This window comes from Cervus canadensis, chromosome 10 (genome assembly GCF_019320065.1).
Source record: "Cervus canadensis isolate Bull #8, Minnesota chromosome 10, ASM1932006v1, whole genome shotgun sequence".
Classification (NCBI taxonomy): domain Eukaryota; kingdom Metazoa; phylum Chordata; class Mammalia; order Artiodactyla; family Cervidae; genus Cervus; species Cervus canadensis.
The window spans coordinates 11690858-11707809 of record NC_057395.1 but is presented as its reverse complement, the minus strand read 5'-3'; the positions used below and the strand labels follow the sequence as shown (position 1 = coordinate 11707809).

Sequence of the window (16952 nt, the reverse complement as noted above, 5' to 3'; positions counted from 1 at the left end):
AAGCTCATGTCTAGAATTCTGTTTTGAAAAGTCATTCAGAAGTACCAGACTCTTCACATGAAGGAGTTTGAGGAAATTGTAACCAGTTTTTTCTCCTTTTTAATCTATGCTGTAGAGCAAGTTATGACTTAAGAAACAGTTTAGATAAATCCAAAATAGTAATTTCAATAGGTATAGAATAAAAGTCCTAAGTGGTAGGAAAGTATATTTTCACTGTTACAGAGAGAGCTTCTTCTTGTTCAGTGGCACACCAAGGACAACAACAAAATGGTGTTTCTTACAGTTGACAGCTTCCTCAAGTCAGGGAACAGTGATATATAATCACAAACATTTAAATGAAAGGTGTATCAGGTAGCAAGCTTTTGCTTGCAAATAATGAAGTACCTAACTAAAACGGACTAAGCGATGAGGAAACTGTTGACTAAGCAACTGAAAGAGTCCAGGGGTTGAGACCACTTTACAGTTAGTTTAGAGTTAATTTACACCATCAGCTCAGTGATGCCACAACTCCCCATCTCCCCATCCTCATGACTAAAGGAGGTGTGTGCTTACTTACCTTCTGTAGTCATCACCTTCCTGTGGACCTGAGGGTGGGGTCAGACCTACTTAGATCCCAAGGCTGCTTATAAGCAGTGGGTAGATGGTAGTGACCCTGGACAAGGAGGAGAGGAAGAAATTCCCACTTGGTATGCATCAAGGACCGAGGGAGAGCACGTGATGCTTATAATGCTGGCACAGGGCTCACTGTATTTGGTTTGAGGCACCGTTAGGGTCAAAACAAAGGTTGAGGGGTATTGCTTCCTTTGTCCCCAAGTTATTGAGACAGAAATGAGAGAAGTGGAGACAGACATTCAAGAGGATGGGAAGCATAGTCTACAGCCCTGAGGATTTCAGTGTTTCTACAAATCTACTTGAAATCAACATGCTGGGCTAAGGAAGTATTTCCCAGGTGGAAATCTATAATTTTACAAAAGAAAAATCCTCTCTCACTCTCCAAGTCAAATGAATATTTTTCCCACAAGAGGGAAGTACATGCTGATTTGGGAAAAAGAAAAAAAAATACTGGCTGGCAGTCAAGTGCTCTGAAGTTGCTGGTGGCTATAGGTTCGGCAGTGATTAGCATGGAGACGTCCTTGCTCCTGGGGCTTGCCTGCCGGAAGGGGAGTCTGGAGCCTTACAAAGTGGGCTGATGATGTCAATTCCCCAAGTTCTACAGGTGACTGCAGAATTACATGCACTTTAAAATAAACCAGGCTAAACTGCCTGGGTTTTGGTATAATGCAATCTATCATTCTTCCACAGGAGAGGATTTTTGTGGGAGGTGCTTATATTAAATATAACTTTGAAATAAAGAAATCCCATGTTGTTCACTTCTGGTGGCCCCATCAGAAATTTAGTATGGCAGAGAACAAATGTGCTGTGAAACCCTTAGTTGAGGTCACTTTGCTCACTGTTTTCTTTCTCTGTTCCTCTCTTTTTCTCATGATAAAAAGTGATCAATTAGGAAATTTATATGGATGAATTGTATGCAAAGTTGCTTTACATACAATGAGTTTTTCCATGATATTGCAATCCTATCTCTGCTTTATCATTGCCTTTGTGTTTGAATTAATACAATATTATTATCAAAGCCAGCCTCCATTACACAACTGTGCGCCTTCACTTTGAAGGCGACAGTGTCATTTTCGGATGAAGCTATTTGTCCTTGTTAAAACAGACAAGACAGTTGGTACATTCAGACTCAATTATTAAGTCGCATGATTGATTCTGAGATAGAGCTGGGAGCTGAGGCACATGAAAGTTGCCTTTAGTTGTCTGATGTTCTCTCTCTTCTGCTGAATCTGATGGGAGAATGACTGGTAATACTGGACGTAACAGGGAAGCAGGGAGTGGACTCAGATCAGTTCCCCCGGAGGCTGACTCTGAGACAGTTCGAGGCTGACTCTGAGACAGTTCAGGGTGCAGGACGTTTAGTGAGCTGTGCCTGGGGATCAGCCCCTGGAGAAGACGGGGAGGGGGTCACGAGACGGGCAGGGGGAAAGGCGTGAGCTGCCGTGCGGCTCGGCAATGGCGGTGGTGCTACGGGGTCTACAGTGCTGCGCTGACTTGAGCCAAGATGAGCCGAGGCCTTAATACTCTGCCCTGACCATGGGCCAGGGCACGGCCCCAGTGAGGAGGGTCTCTGCGCCTGAGACCATCCCTGAAAAGGTTGACAGTTGAAGGCTGTCTGCAGGCAGCCAGGCTGGGGTCTAGGTGCTAGATTCTGGGGCAGTAGTCCTCAGCCAGGGGTGATTTCACCCCCTGCGGAAATGTGACAATGCCTGGAAATGTTTCTGATTGTCAAGACTGGGAGCCTGCTCCTAGCAAGTGGCTAGAGAGCACAGGGAAGCTGCTATGCAATTTGCCCTGCTCGAGGCAGCCCTGGGCAACAAAGCGCCCTCTGGTCCCAGATATTAACAGTGCCAAGGGCAGGAAGCCCTGCTAGGACAGCAGTGCGTGTGCATGCTCAGTCATTTCAGTCGTGTCCGACTCTTTGCGACCCTATGGGCTGTAGCCTTCCAGGCTCCTCTGTCCATGGGTTTCTCCAGGCAAGAATACTGGAGTGGGTAGCCATTCTCTTCTCCAGGGATCTTTCTGATCCAGAGATTGAACCTGGGTCTCCTGTATTGCAGGTGGATTCTTTACCATCTGAGCCACCAGGGAAGCCCCTAGGGCAATAGACGCCCTGCTTAAAGCAGAGCCTGACGGTCATTACAGTGGCCAACAGAAGAATCAGCACTCGCTGGGATAGTGCCCCTTGTCAGACACAATGCTTTATGTTCCTCATTCCTCCTCATCCTCCCACAAACCCCTCAGGAGAACTTTGAGTTTCCATCTACTGATGAGGAAACAGATGCTCCAAGCAGTTAACTCAACTCTCCGACATCTTGAATGGAAAGGGTGTCCAGGTGGGATTTCTAGCAGTCTGGCTTGTGGAAACCATTCTAGTAGCTAGTAGTTTCTGCTTGATGGCTTGATGCAACCATTCTCAAACTTTTCCCTTTGTCTACCTGGAGCACAAGATGGATAATGTTTCTGTGTTTAGTTTGTTTCTGTGGAATTCCTGGGGCATCAGCTGTAAACTCACCTCTCTCCACCGCATTAAAAAGCAAGTGAAACATGAGTAGGCATGGCTCAAGTGATAAGAATGATTCTGAATCCTCTCTATTCTGTACTTCTGAGCAGGCCATTCCTGAATGTCAAGTCCTTACTGTTAGCAGCAAATTACTTATAGTGAGCATGCAGTTAATTTACATGCCTATGGAGAATCTTGGAGAATGCCTGTAAAAAAACTACAATATTTTCAGGAGAACTTGCTCCATACTGTCTTTTCATGGTGTGGGTCACTGGATGGATTGAGTGGTTCCAGAAACTCCTTCGGATTTACTAGCACCTCAAGAATGCGAGGAATCAAATAATTAATTCATTTTAAAAATAGCTTCTACTCCATCCCAGAAACTGCCCTTTTTTCATTAGCAACTAGTAGCACTTACTAGTGAAATGACTGGAAAAAAGTGTCTCACAGATTTATAACTAAGCTCAACAGAGTCTATTATTAATATTACTGTGTCCAAAACAAATCATGTAAATTGTGACTTTAAATAGAAGATCCAAGTGAAGGGAATAAATATGCATTCTTTTAAAATGTTAAGGAAAATAAAATGCAATGCATGTTTAACCCAAAGACATAAATAAAAAGGCTTAAACATTTCATTATGATTGAGCTCAGCCATCATATTAGTTATTACAATCAACAGCAACTGCAGTTTTTTGAATTTCTAGTGCAACATCAGTCCTTTTTTAAACTATCCTGTCATGAATTCCTGCAGCATACTTCTATATGGTAAATGTTATCATCTGCATTTTTCCTGGGAAAAGACAAAGATGATAGCAACTCGATCAGATTTACACATAGGTACATTGGCAGGAGGACATCACCATTCTGAGATCCCCTCCTGTTGTTAGAAAGCTCGATTTTGACTTCACTCTATTTACATTTATTCATTAAATCTTTCAATCAAACTCTAAATATCGCTAAGTAAAGTGCAGTGTCTTTTACTGGGCTGCTATAACAAACTGCTAGATGGCTTAAACTGCAGGCGTTCATTTCTCACAGCTGAGAAGTCAAATACCAAGATGGCAGCAGATCTGGTGTTTGGTGCAGGTGCATGCCCTCGTTTGCAGATGGCCACCTTCTCCCTGTCTCTTCACTCGGTGGAGAGCAGAGCATGCTTGTTCTCTTCCTCTTCTTTTAAGAATTCTGATCCCATCGTGGAGGCTCAACTGTCAATGACCTCATTAACTCCCAAAGGTTCCACCTCCAAATGCCATCACATTAGAGTTTCAGCTTCTACATTTGGGTGGACACAAGCATTCAGTCCACAGTGTCTGGTATAAGCAGTGGTTTGCCAGCAAGTGTTTAAAAAATGACTCAAAAAATTAGTGTGCGTGGTAAGTCGCTTTTGTTGTGTCAGACTCTGTGTGATCTCACTGACTGTAGCCCGCCAGGCTTCTCTGTCCATGGGGATTCTCCAAGCAAGAAAACTGGAGTGGGTTGCCATGGCCTCCTCCAGGGGATCTTCCCCCTCCCCAGGTTCTTACGTCTCCTGCATTGGCAGGCAGGTTCCTTACCACTAGCGCCACCTGGGAAGTCCAACAATTTAGCATGTTACTTCTGTAAGTCTATTTTTAAGTTTTACTGATACAAAGAATGTATAGCACAGAACTTAAATATAAGAATAGAATATGTTCTCTGGTTGCTAAGCTGTGCCTCACTCTTTGCAACCGCATGAACTGCAGCATGCCAGGCTTCTCTGTCCTTCACAATCTGCCAGAGTTCACTCAAGTTCATGTCCGTTGAGTCAGGGATGCTATCTAACAATCTCATCCTCTGCTGCCCTCTTCTCCTTTTGCTTTCAATCTTTCCCATCATCAGGGTACCTTTTCCAATGAGTTAGCTCTTTACACAAGGTGGCCAAAGTATTGGAACTTCAGCTTCAGCGTCGGTCCTTCCAATGAATATTCAGGGTTGATTTCCTTTAGCATTGACTGGTTTGATCTCCTTGCAGTCCAAGGAGCTCTCAAGAGTCTTCTCCAACACCACAGTTCAAAAGCTTCAATTCTTAGGGACTCAGCCTTCCTACGGTCCCACTCTCACATCCATACATAACTACTGGAAAAACCATAGCTATAGGAACCTTTGTCGGCAAAGTTATGTCTCTGCTTATCTGAGGTTGTTTGTATTTCTCCTGGCAATCTTGATTCCAGCTGTGATTCATCCAGCCCTGCATTTCATATGATGTACTCTGCATATAAGTTAAATGAACAGGGTGACAATATACAGCCTTGCCATATTCCTTTCCCAATTTTGAACCAGTCAATTGTTCATATAAGGTTCTAAATGTTCTTTCTTGAATAGAGTAGAATATAAAATACCCTTTATTAGAAATTCTGTATATACAATTGATTCTTACAGATCCTTTTGTTAAATTTTATCAAAATTTTATTTCCATAGCCAGCTTATGGTTTCAGTTGACACAGATGAATGTTGATTGGTATTTTCAGATTTTATGCCACCAACATGATGTCACTTAATACTGGGACAGAATGCCCAGTAGCATACCATACTGGTATACTGTATTTCCACCAGACACATATAACAGACATGGTCATCTCAATAGCAAGGGTCATAGTAAAATGGGGCAAATAATTAGGACTTGTTGACAAATGGTTATTTCTTTTAGATACAACTTAGTTCATTGCAGGCTTAGATGATATGATTTCTTGTAACTATGTTTAACAATTGGTTCCCACGTTTCCTGGTGATTTGATCCTTGGCTCTTATGAGCTGGAATAATTGCTGGTAAAGAAAATTTAATCAAATATACCATTTCCACAATGTTTCCTACTTCACCTGAGTGGAGTTCAGAGCTCAGAGTATGTAAGCAGAGGCCATCCCATTATCAAGCAAAACAGATGTTGAAATAGATGTTTTGAGTTTGGAGAGAGCTGGGCCTTTAAAATTTATTCTGTTTTTTTGGTTTATTCACAGGCATTTCCCTGTATCTCAACAGGCATTTATGGTAAGTGATCTATCTTTTGGTAATGTTTATATTTCTTTATTTTGTTGTTAATGTCAAGTTTAACAGGAAAAATTAGAGGTTTTCTGATGGATGTAGTTTGCTGTCATTTAAAAAGATTCAAATACAGGTCAAATTTCTTTGAGGAATCTCAAGAGGCTATTTGGATATTTTGGGTGTTACTGAATTTAGTTATATTGCATACCAAGTGCAATAGTTAGGTGCACTGTGGCTTAATGTCTTTTGTTATGTAAAAATGTTTGCTCTCATATAATCTGACCTCTAATAGTGTTTTCTTTAATAAAGTCATAGTTTTCTGTCAGACAAGTCATAACGCATATAAAATCTAACATTACCATTATTTTGTTGTGAATTACAAAATTATAGAAGCATTAAAATGCACACATATGCATATATCTATATATTTAATTTAAAAGATGTGATTGTTAATATAAACACATATTTTTGATTCAAAGTAGATTTTTTTTTCTGGTATCCATAGATTGTTTTAAGTAGCAGCTGCTTTACTTAGAGATGGAAGCAAAATGTTTTTTAAAACCTCTTGTTTGCACCAGCCTGAACTTCTTTAAATATTCTTTCACCTACAATGGCATTTCCGTATACTTTTTTCCTCAGGTTGTTAATAAATCTGTTTCACAATATTCAGGTAAAACAGAGTTTATCATTTTAGAGTTTTCTGGTCAAACAAATAAGATTATGACTTTTCTGAGCTCAAACTTCTCACGTGGAGACTTTTAAGTGAAAAATAAAATACATGCAGATGTAAAGAACTAGTTTAAATTTGTTACTACAGGGAAAGGATAGCTAAAGTGATGTCAGAGGCAGGAGACTTCTTTCCTCCTAAGGCGGTATTTTTTAACATTCATCTGGCTGCATCCAGCCTTAGTTGCATCGTATGGGATCTCTGAGGCACGTGGTCTCTCTAGTTGTAGCACTTGGGCTCAGCATGTGCAATCTTAGTTCTCAGCCGAGGACCGAACTCACATTCTCTGCATTGCAAGGCAGATTCTTAACCACTGGACCGCTAGGGAAGTCTCCAAGTTTTTTTTTGTTTTTGTTTTTGTTTTTTTTTTAAGGTTTCAGTGAAAATAAAGTGGAAAATGTAGGCCTGAATTAAATGGGAAAAGATTTGGTGACATTATTTAAAAATCAAAGGCATGCTTTCCCTCTCCTCTGGATTCCACAACAGCCTGTCTTTGGGGAAATGCAGAGGACACTGGGCTGGTGAGCTAAGGCTGGACCATCTGCACCATCACCCCATCACTGCTACTCTTTCTGCCTCACAGGTGCCCAGTTATAACTCTCACTGGTATATTTGCTTAGAAGAAGCATTACATGCAACATTTTACCCGGATCTTCATGTCACCTTGTCTAAAGGCAAATCGGACTCCACCACAGAAATGGTTCTGAATTTGAGAATATTCTCACACGACGATCTTGATTTTCCTTAAACAAACAAACAAACAAACACACAGAAACCCAAAAGCCCCAGACAATAGTATGTCACATTGCCTATGTCTATTTTATCTCTGAGAATCTGATGCTAGTGTTCAAAGACTTTCAGAAACTGAATTTAACAGCTAATACACTAAAAAGGAGGGAGGTGGTGGGGAAAAGAAATAGAAAAGTAAAGGAAGATGAGCATGAACACTAAAAGGAAAGGCTCGAGAAAGGATAGCAAAAACAGAATCAAAATTAAAGTGGCTCTGGATTAATTGTGATCCCTGAAGGACAGGGATTTCTCCCGTTAGAGTAACATGGGTCAATGTATAGTAACTCGATCAGTGCTGCACTGTGTTGGTGGGAGGGAATACTGAAGACTTGAGAAGGGCATTGATAGGGAGTCACAGTCGTTGGTTTAGAGGCTGCCACCACATGAACTCACTCAATTTTCAACGCGCCAGGTCAAAGAATGTGATTTTCAAGTCCTGGCTGCTCATCTCTTTTCCTGTCTAGGTTTTGAGTAAATTTCAAAGTGAAGCTGAAACCTGCAAGTCAGGTGCCATGTTGTCTTTCATTAGTTGCACTTGAGCTTTAGACCCAGACTTACTTTCAGCTTCATGAGATCTTTAGTAACATTTAGATTACTCCAGGTCTCTTTACTCTCTGAACCATTTAGCATTTTGTAACTTGGAATTATGTCACATGTCCCTTGTGAAACTGTAGCTTTCTAATCAGTCCTTGATTCTCTCCTAAGTACTCATATTTTATGGATCAGTGGTTTTCTTGCTGTTTTTCAGAACTTAGTTCTAGCTCCTCTATTATCTAGATCAATTTTACTTTTATCTTTACTTACTGGCATTTGAAAGAATACTTTATTCGAAGAAAGTGATCCACAGCTAAAAAGAAAAAGAAAATTAAAAGCAAAACAAAAACACACCACACACACTTGTATAGGTTGAAGCTTGATCTATAAGATGTCTTTCTTGAGTATTCCAACTCTTGATGGTCATTACATCTTTGAAACTTTTCAGCATTTGTAATCTGGACAATTAATAATTGCCAGTTCATATTATTCCATAGATTTTTAAAAATATATCCTGTGTTTGTAGCCTATCTGGAGCCTTTTAGTGAGTAGGGATTCACTTGTGCATATTCTACATACACCCAGCATCTGGCATAGTGTCTCCTGGAGAAGCTCAGGAAATACTGCTGCTCAATTATGATAGTGACGTTTATAACCCCAACTGGTGACTAACTGATGATACAAGAAGCAGAGTTGTTGATTGGCAAAATAACAAGTAGAGAAACTACCTAGTTGGTATTTTCTTAAGTGGACAAACATCTCTATTTTAAGAGAAACAAATTTGCTTTTAAAAAGCGTTCTCAAACTGGAAATGATAACTTTAAGCATAGCAGTGTCCATCTTCACAAGGAAAAATGAAAACTCCAGAACTTGTTTAGTTAGAAACCAAGCAATCTGTGTGTGTGTGTGTGTGTGTGTGTGTGTGTATGTATGTGTGTGTGTGTGTGTGTGTATTTTTTTTTTTTTTGAGGGGGTTGTATTTGTAAAACTGATTCACTTTACTGGTATACCTGAAACTGACACAATACTGTAAATCAACTCTACTCCAATAATTGTATTTTTAAAGGAAAGAAAACCGAGATAAATATAGCACTCTATTTCACCTAAAAACAACAACAACAAAGTCTTCACTGTTTATCATGGCCCATTGAATGATGGTCTCTCAGGGAGGTACCCGTTGCTCTTAGACCCCATCCTGACTTTTCCCGACATGCCCTAGTCCCAGCCCACCGCCCCACCTACTGTAATTTCTCAGACACCTGTTTGCTTTGGATTAACCTTCACTTTTAGGTTTATGGCCCCCAAACTCAATGTAACTCTAATTCTTCTATTAGAACAGAATTACTGACTATGGTAGAGCCTTCTTCGGAAGGGTTTGAGTTATTTAATTGCCAAGGTGATCTCATACAGGGCCATTTCAACAGTAAGCATCCCCGATTTGTGGAAACCTAGACATAATCTCCACATTCAAAGCATGTCTGGAGGATCCAGGCTTTGAGACGCTGGAGACCCTGGCAGAGACCAGTTCCTCCCTCACCCTCTCCTCAGCCCTCAACCTTTTGGAGACAAAACCAGCTACATCTTTTTGCAAGACACAGACAGACAACTATCTACCATGCGATTCAACCCGATTTCAGAGAAAAGCATAATGGGAGCAGGCCCTGCTTGCTTTGAAGTTTCCCTGGATGAGGGGCTAGGCTTTTCCACTTTGATTTTCAGCCACTGCCATGGCTGCCCCCAGTGTAATCTTTCCAGGCTGGTTCCACGGGGCACCAGACCGCCTGCTTACACTCAGGATGAAAAGCCACATTTGGTAAAATGCTGAAGCAAGACTTGTGTTAGTTTTGGAAAAATAGATCCAGATGAGGCTTGCAGGGGCTCTAAACTCCCAGATCCTAGTTAAAGTTTTGAATTGGCTGCTAAACCTGTCTCAGAGGGATAGATTTGAGCTTCCCTGATGGACATTTCAGATCCTGTGCGTGCCTTCTGCCCTCTGAGCCCAACTTGGATACTCCGGTGCTAATAAGTTTAACACAAGAGGCTAGACATGATCCATAGCAATGGAATTTTTACTGAGAAGTGAGCAGCAAAAATAATTTTTATCCATTTTATGAGAGTCAATATAGTTAACAGAAATGAAGTCCAGGTGGAAAAGTATATCCTTTGAGTAATTGAGAAAATATTCTCTGTGGAGGGGAAAAACACACACACACACACAAAACAAGACTTGAATCTTCCTTTCCAGGTACAAGATGGTGCTTTTAGAAAGTAAGGAATTTCAGACATTGAGTTACTGGCTGGAAATCTGGTGAAAAAAATTAAGCGCAGCATAATTTAGTGAAAGCGGCTCCCATATTTATTCATACGATTTCTGTTATCAACGTGGAAGGCCTGTTTCTATCAAATCACCTGGTCTCCCTCTGCTTTCCATGACATGCTGCCAGAACACAACTTTCTAATTGAATCCCTCATTTGCATTCAACTTTGCTCTTCTGCTTTTAGTGGTAAAAAAGGAGATCGACACGATGTTTCGCTAACCTTATATCTACTTGGCAAATATTTTTATCACTACATCTGTCTGCATTCAGAGACATGACTTGGAAAGAAACCAGGGCATTCTCTAAAGGCAATCCTAAAGGGCAGGCCCTCTGTCAGCTCTAAATGCTGACAGATTTCAGAGGGTGTGACAACCAAGGCTGGGCAATCCGGGGCTTGCGGGAAGACTTATCTTATGTAATACATTTGGAAACCAGAGCAAAATTGACAAAAATGTGTGTCCCTCCCTTTCATCCCCCTGACAGCTCCCCTCCTTCCTCTGGCTTTCTTCTTTTCCCTTTGATATTTCCATTTGCTTTGAAAACTTCCTTTTTGGTGGGCTAATGGTGATTCTTACTCTCTCTCATAACTTCCCTTCTATGACATCCTGTGTTTTTTGTCCTGGACAAGTAATTCCCACTCTAGCAAGTGTTACTGTTTTTAATAATCCTTGAGTTAATTGCTGGACCTCAAAGCAAAGTAACATTAGAGTCAGTGTAACTTGCTTCCCTTTGGGAAAATGCAGTGCTGGGGCCATACTCATCTTAATTCTATCACATTTGAATAATATTTTATGAACTGATCCTTAGGAAGCCCTGGAGGAAGAGTTTAACAGACAACTAAATTATACCTATTAAATTGTTTCTAATCCTCTGAGTGCTTATCATCTGAATAGACAGTTCTAGAAAATTCACTCACACATGTACACATTTATACATTCATCCCACAAAGTGTGGTACAAACTCCCCTTTTACTCTCTCAAACTGTGGAGTCTCTAATAATAAAACAGACATAAACTAAGAAACCAAAGCTTCTACTTTTGCTCTGGAAAATAGTTTCAATCATCCAGCAACAAAATATGCCAGTTCAGTTTACCTAAAAATGACACTGAGGCCCACGGGCAGGATTCCCTCAGGGGATCTACCGAAAGAAATGAAAATCCTGGAAGCCTAGCTTTGTGGTACTGTGGAAACCAGTGTCATTCTCCCTGGTGTTCTGTTCAAATTAAACAGTTTTAGGACTTAATTAAAAGATTAAGTGTTTCAAAAAGTAATAAAAATTACAACTTTATTACTGTTCCTGAGGTCTGACTATCTACCTCCTTGCAACTATGTCAAGGTAAAATTTTGTCTCAGGACTAGAAAGCAGAAATAATTTCCAAGCCACCTCATCCTTAGAAGCTGCCATTTATTATTATGTTACATGTTAAAAATGGCTTTTCTTATAGAAGTAATAAAACAGTAAGCCTTTTAAGGAAATAGGGAAACCACTTCAGTAAATTACAAAGTCTATCCATTTAGTAGGAACCTGGGGATACCTTTCAGCCATGTTAAAAATGGGAGCACTAATAAGATGCTCTCCCTCTAGAATTTCCTAAGAATGGGTCACATTTTCCATTTGATCAGTAGAATAATTTCCGTGTGCTTGCTCATTTTTCTCATCCAGTCTTGAATGACACTCCTTTTTATTTGCTCCTTATACATACTTGTATCTAAAGAGTGACTTTAAATAAACATAGCTCAGCTCTCTTTAGAAAGGAATTCAAAAATAATTCTGACAGCTCTTAGAGAAGTCAAGTATATTTAGCTCTTTAGGACAATGATTTTCATGTCAAATCCTTTTTAGTCAATGATTCTATTTTTAAAAAATCATCCTGAGATGCATCTGAATGAGACCATATTAGTTAGGGTAAAGCTAAGCTTCTGTAACAATGAGAATCCAAAATAGAGTGTCTTAGTATATACAGATGCTGATTTCTTTCTATGCTAATAATTCCTAAGAGAGCATTCTGGTTAGGGAGGATTTGTTCCACGCTATCATTCAAAGTGCTGTTCATCTGTTATGGTATTAAGTAGTTGTTCTGCCTTTCACTAGGCACTGTTCTTGGGTAGTTATCTTTCTTGGTTCTAGCAGAATAAACAAGCAGGATGGGCATGCACCCTATTCTACAGTCCTTGGATTCACAGCAGCACTTTTCACTTCCATCTTTCTTTCATTGGAGAGAAATTGGTCTCATGACCAACCTCACTGCAAAAGAGATTGCAAATTAGTATAAATTGAATTCCATGTGTCCGGCTACAATTCTTTCATGTAGCAAGAAGAAAGCATTAAATCACCACGGCCTTCTGGATATCATCACTCAAGGGGGAAAGAAGACCAAATTAAATCAGACAGCTCACTCATAGGTAAACTAGTTCTGGAGTGGTTTGATTCTACTCAGAATCAATAAATATTTGAATGTTTATAGTCTCTATTTGGTAAGAATAGTTAATGATTTTTATAGTATCTACTTTATTAAGATGCCTTTATAATCCCAAATCCTGAAAAATTTGAAAGTATGGAATTCCTAAGGCATCAGTACAGTGACTTATTATTAGTTGTTAGCCAGTATATGTAGACCTTTAGATCTTACATCAATTGTGTTAACTTTTTTTGTACTGTACTTCTTCCAAAATTTGCAGACATATCAGTAGAAACTAAAATCAATATATTGAGAATGAATAAATAATTGTGTCACTCTTTACATTCCTAATTCGTGCCCATTTCTGTAGAAACCCTTGGAGGAATCAATTATAGCTTGTTTCTGTAACACCTTAAGCTCCTGAGGCTATATCCATCTGTAAACATACCAGAGATCCTGAGCAGATATAGATCAACGTCTTGTGTACCAAAAACCCTAGAGAAATGTGACTTTAGAGAAGAGTCTGATCATAGTAGGGTGAAAATATAACCAACAGGCAGATGTTGAGAGGGGAAGAAGGACAGACAGAAAGAAAGAGAGAGAGAATGATAATATGAATATGAATCTAAACCTCCTTAGCAGTCAAAGTAAGTTTCCTTAGACTCTTAAGATCTGAAAAAAAAAAAAAGATTTTTTTATGCCTCATCTCTCTTTTCAGCTATGGTCAATAGGGAGAGTTTCCTGCAAGTGATTGAAAATTAAATTGAAATTAATAAAATCAACAAGAAATTACCTTACATGTTGTCTATTTGTTGCCCAGAATTTATTTCAAAATATTTTAAATGAATGTAGATTCACCTAAACATTCCCAGATCTCTCTAAGCAACTAAACTGTTGGTAAAACTAATTTTCTATTTACTCAAGACTTTTATTCTGTTGAGACTTAGCTTATGCAACTGGGCTCTAAGTTTTGTTTTCCAGAGCTGGATGTAGAGTGGTTCTTAATAAGTATTTGCTTAATTAACAACTACAAAGTAATTAGATCCTCAAAAATGTTAGCAAATCAAATCCAAAAGACAAAAGAATTAGATTCCATGATAAGTGGGACTTAGCTCAGGTAAGCTAAGCCTGGTTAAATGAAGTTAACCTATCGCATCACCAGACTATGAAAGAAACAGCATGTAATTGTCAAAGAATTCAGAAATAGCTTTGACAAGATCCAACACACATTTACTTAGTAAACTACTAGGGCGAGTAGCTAACTTCCACAACTTGACAAGACTATCTACAAAAACCGATAGCTAACGCCATGCTTAATGGTGAGAAACTCAAGTCTTTCTCACTAAGATTAAATGCAAGTCAAGGATATTCCCTCTCACCACTTCTTCTCAGCATCATAGTGTAAGTCCTTGCTATGAAGAGGAAATAAAAGGCATATAGATTGGGATGGAAGACGTAAAGCTGTCTTTATCTGGAAACAACATGATCATCTTTGTAGAAAATCAAAAAGAACTAACAAAAAAAATCATCCTGGAACTAATAAGCAATTATAGCAAGAATTGTAGGATAACGGTTGGTATAAAAGCTTCAATTTATACAAATAAATGCATAAAGAAATATCCCACACTCATGGATAGGAAGATTCGATATTCCAAAGACATCAGTTCTTCCCAACTTGATGTATAGGTTCAATGTGATTCCAATTTAAATCCCAGAAAGTTATTTTATAAATATTGGCAAGTGGATTCTAAAGTTTATTTGGAGAGGCAAAAGACCTAGACTAGCCAACACAGTATTGAAGGAAAAGAGTAAAGTTGAAGGACTAACAGTACCTAACTTCAAGAATTATTTAAAGCTATAATAATCAAGACAGTGTGAATTGGTGAAAAAATAGATCTATGGAGTAGAGATCCTAGAGACAGACCCGTGTAAATGTAGACAGCTGATCTCTGTTAAAGGGGTAGGAGTAATACAATGACATAAAATTAGTCTCTTCAATAAATGTTGCTTGAACAACTGGATATGCACATACCAAATAATAATAATAATAATAATTTAGACATAGATCTTACACCCTTCTCCCAGTTTAACCCAAAATAGATCATAGACCTACATGTAAATTGCAAAACTACAGAAGTCCTAGAAGACAATATAGACAAAAACCTAGATAACCTTGAGTATGGTGATGCCTTTATAGATACTACACCAAAGATATGATCCAGAAGGAAAAATTTCATAATTTGGACTTCATTAAAATTGAAAACATGTGCTCTATGAATGACAAAGTCAAGAGAGTTAAAAGACAAGCCACAGACTGGGAGAATATATTTCTAAAAGATGGACTTTATAATGGATTGTTATTCAAAATATGCAAAGAGTTTTTAATACTCAACAATAAAAATGAACAACCCAATGAAAAAGTAGGTCAAGAATTTTAATAGACATTTTATAAAAGAAGATACACAGATGGCAAATAAGCATATGGAAATATATTCTGAATCATATGTCATCAAGGAATTGCAAATTAAAATAACACTGAAATACTACCACACTCCTATCAGAATGGCCCAAATCTGGAACACTGATGACATCAAATGCTGGTGAGGGTGTGGAGCAATAGAAACTCTCATTACTGATGGGCATGCAAAATGGTACGGCCACTTTGGAAGATAATTCTATAGTTTCTTATAAGGTTTCTTACTATAGTTTCTTTTTTAAATATAGTCTTACCATGTGATCCAGCAGTTGTGCTCCTTGGTATTTACCCAAAGGTGATGAAAATTTCTATCCACATTAAAACATGCACACCTGTTTAGAGCAGCTTTGTTCATAATTGCCAAAATTTAGAAGCAATCAAGATGCCGTTCAGTCAGTGAATAGGTAAATAAACTGTAGCAGATTAAGACAGTGAATTATTATTCACTAAAAAGTGTAATATTATTTGCTAAAAAGATATGAGCAATCAGACCATGAAAGAACACAGGGAAATTTCAAATTCATATTACTAAGTGAAGAAGGTGGTCTTCTGGCTTCATATTGAAATCATACTATATCATTCCAACTATATGACTGTCTAGAAAAGTAGAAACTACAGATACAATAAAAAAAGATCAATGTTTGCCAGGGTTTGAGTTGCAAGAGAGATAAACAGGCCGAGCACAGAGGATTTTTAGAGCAGTGAAAATACTCGTTCATACTACAGTGATTCATGTCTGTCATTGCACTCTAGTCCAAACCTGCAGAATGGAAAATGTGAAGAGGGGGCCCTAAGGTAAACCATGGACTTTGAGTAATTATGATATGTCACTGTAAGTTCATCTTTTGTAGCAAATGCATCACTCTAGTGTCTGATGTTGATGATGGGGAAGGCCCCGCATGTCTGGGGATAGGTAGAAGTATATGAGAAATCTCTGTACTTTCCTCTCAGTTTTGTGGTAAACCTAGTAAGGTGGATGAACCTAGAGCCTATTGTACAGAGTGAAGTAAGTCAGAAAGAGAAAGATAAATATTGTATACTAATGCATATGTACGGAATCTAGAAAAACAGTACTGAAGAATTTATTTGCAGGACAGCAATGGAGAAACAGACATAGAGAATAGACTTATGGGCATGGGGAGAGGGGAGGAGAGGGTAAGATGAATGGAGAGAATAATATGGAAACTTACATCACCATATGTAAAATAGACAGCCAACGGGAGTTTGCTGTATGGCTCAGGAAACTCAAACAGGGGCTGTGCGTCAATCTGGAGGGGTGGGATGGGGAGGGAGCTGGGAGGGAGGTTCAAAAGGGAGGGGATATATGTATACCTATCGCTGATTTATGTTGAGGTTTGACAGAAAACAACAAAATTCTGTAAAGCAATTATCCTTCAATTTAAAAATAAATAAATTAAAAAAAAAAGAATGGCATTATACATGAATGAATGAATGAATGAATGGTAGGGAAATCCAGTGTTAGGAAACCAGACTCTGGATTCAATAGTCACTGAGATCAATCACACCCTCATTTCTATTTCCTTACTTATTGAAAGGAATGATTTCATTTAGACTTCTGAGAGGCTAACAGCA

General features: G+C 38.9%; 1 protein-coding gene across 3 annotated transcripts in view; it reads left to right on the top strand.

The window, feature by feature from the left end:
* MACROD2 (mono-ADP ribosylhydrolase 2) overlaps window positions 1-16952 on the top strand; it is a 2136932-nt gene that overhangs the window by 1452681 nt on the left and 667299 nt on the right. For all 3 annotated transcript variants that reach the window (XM_043478451.1, XM_043478448.1, XM_043478449.1), the window contains exon 7: window positions 6092-6122. In XM_043478451.1, coding sequence (XP_043334386.1) covers window positions 6092-6122 — 31 coding nt within the window. The remainder of the gene's footprint in view (window positions 1-6091; window positions 6123-16952) is intronic.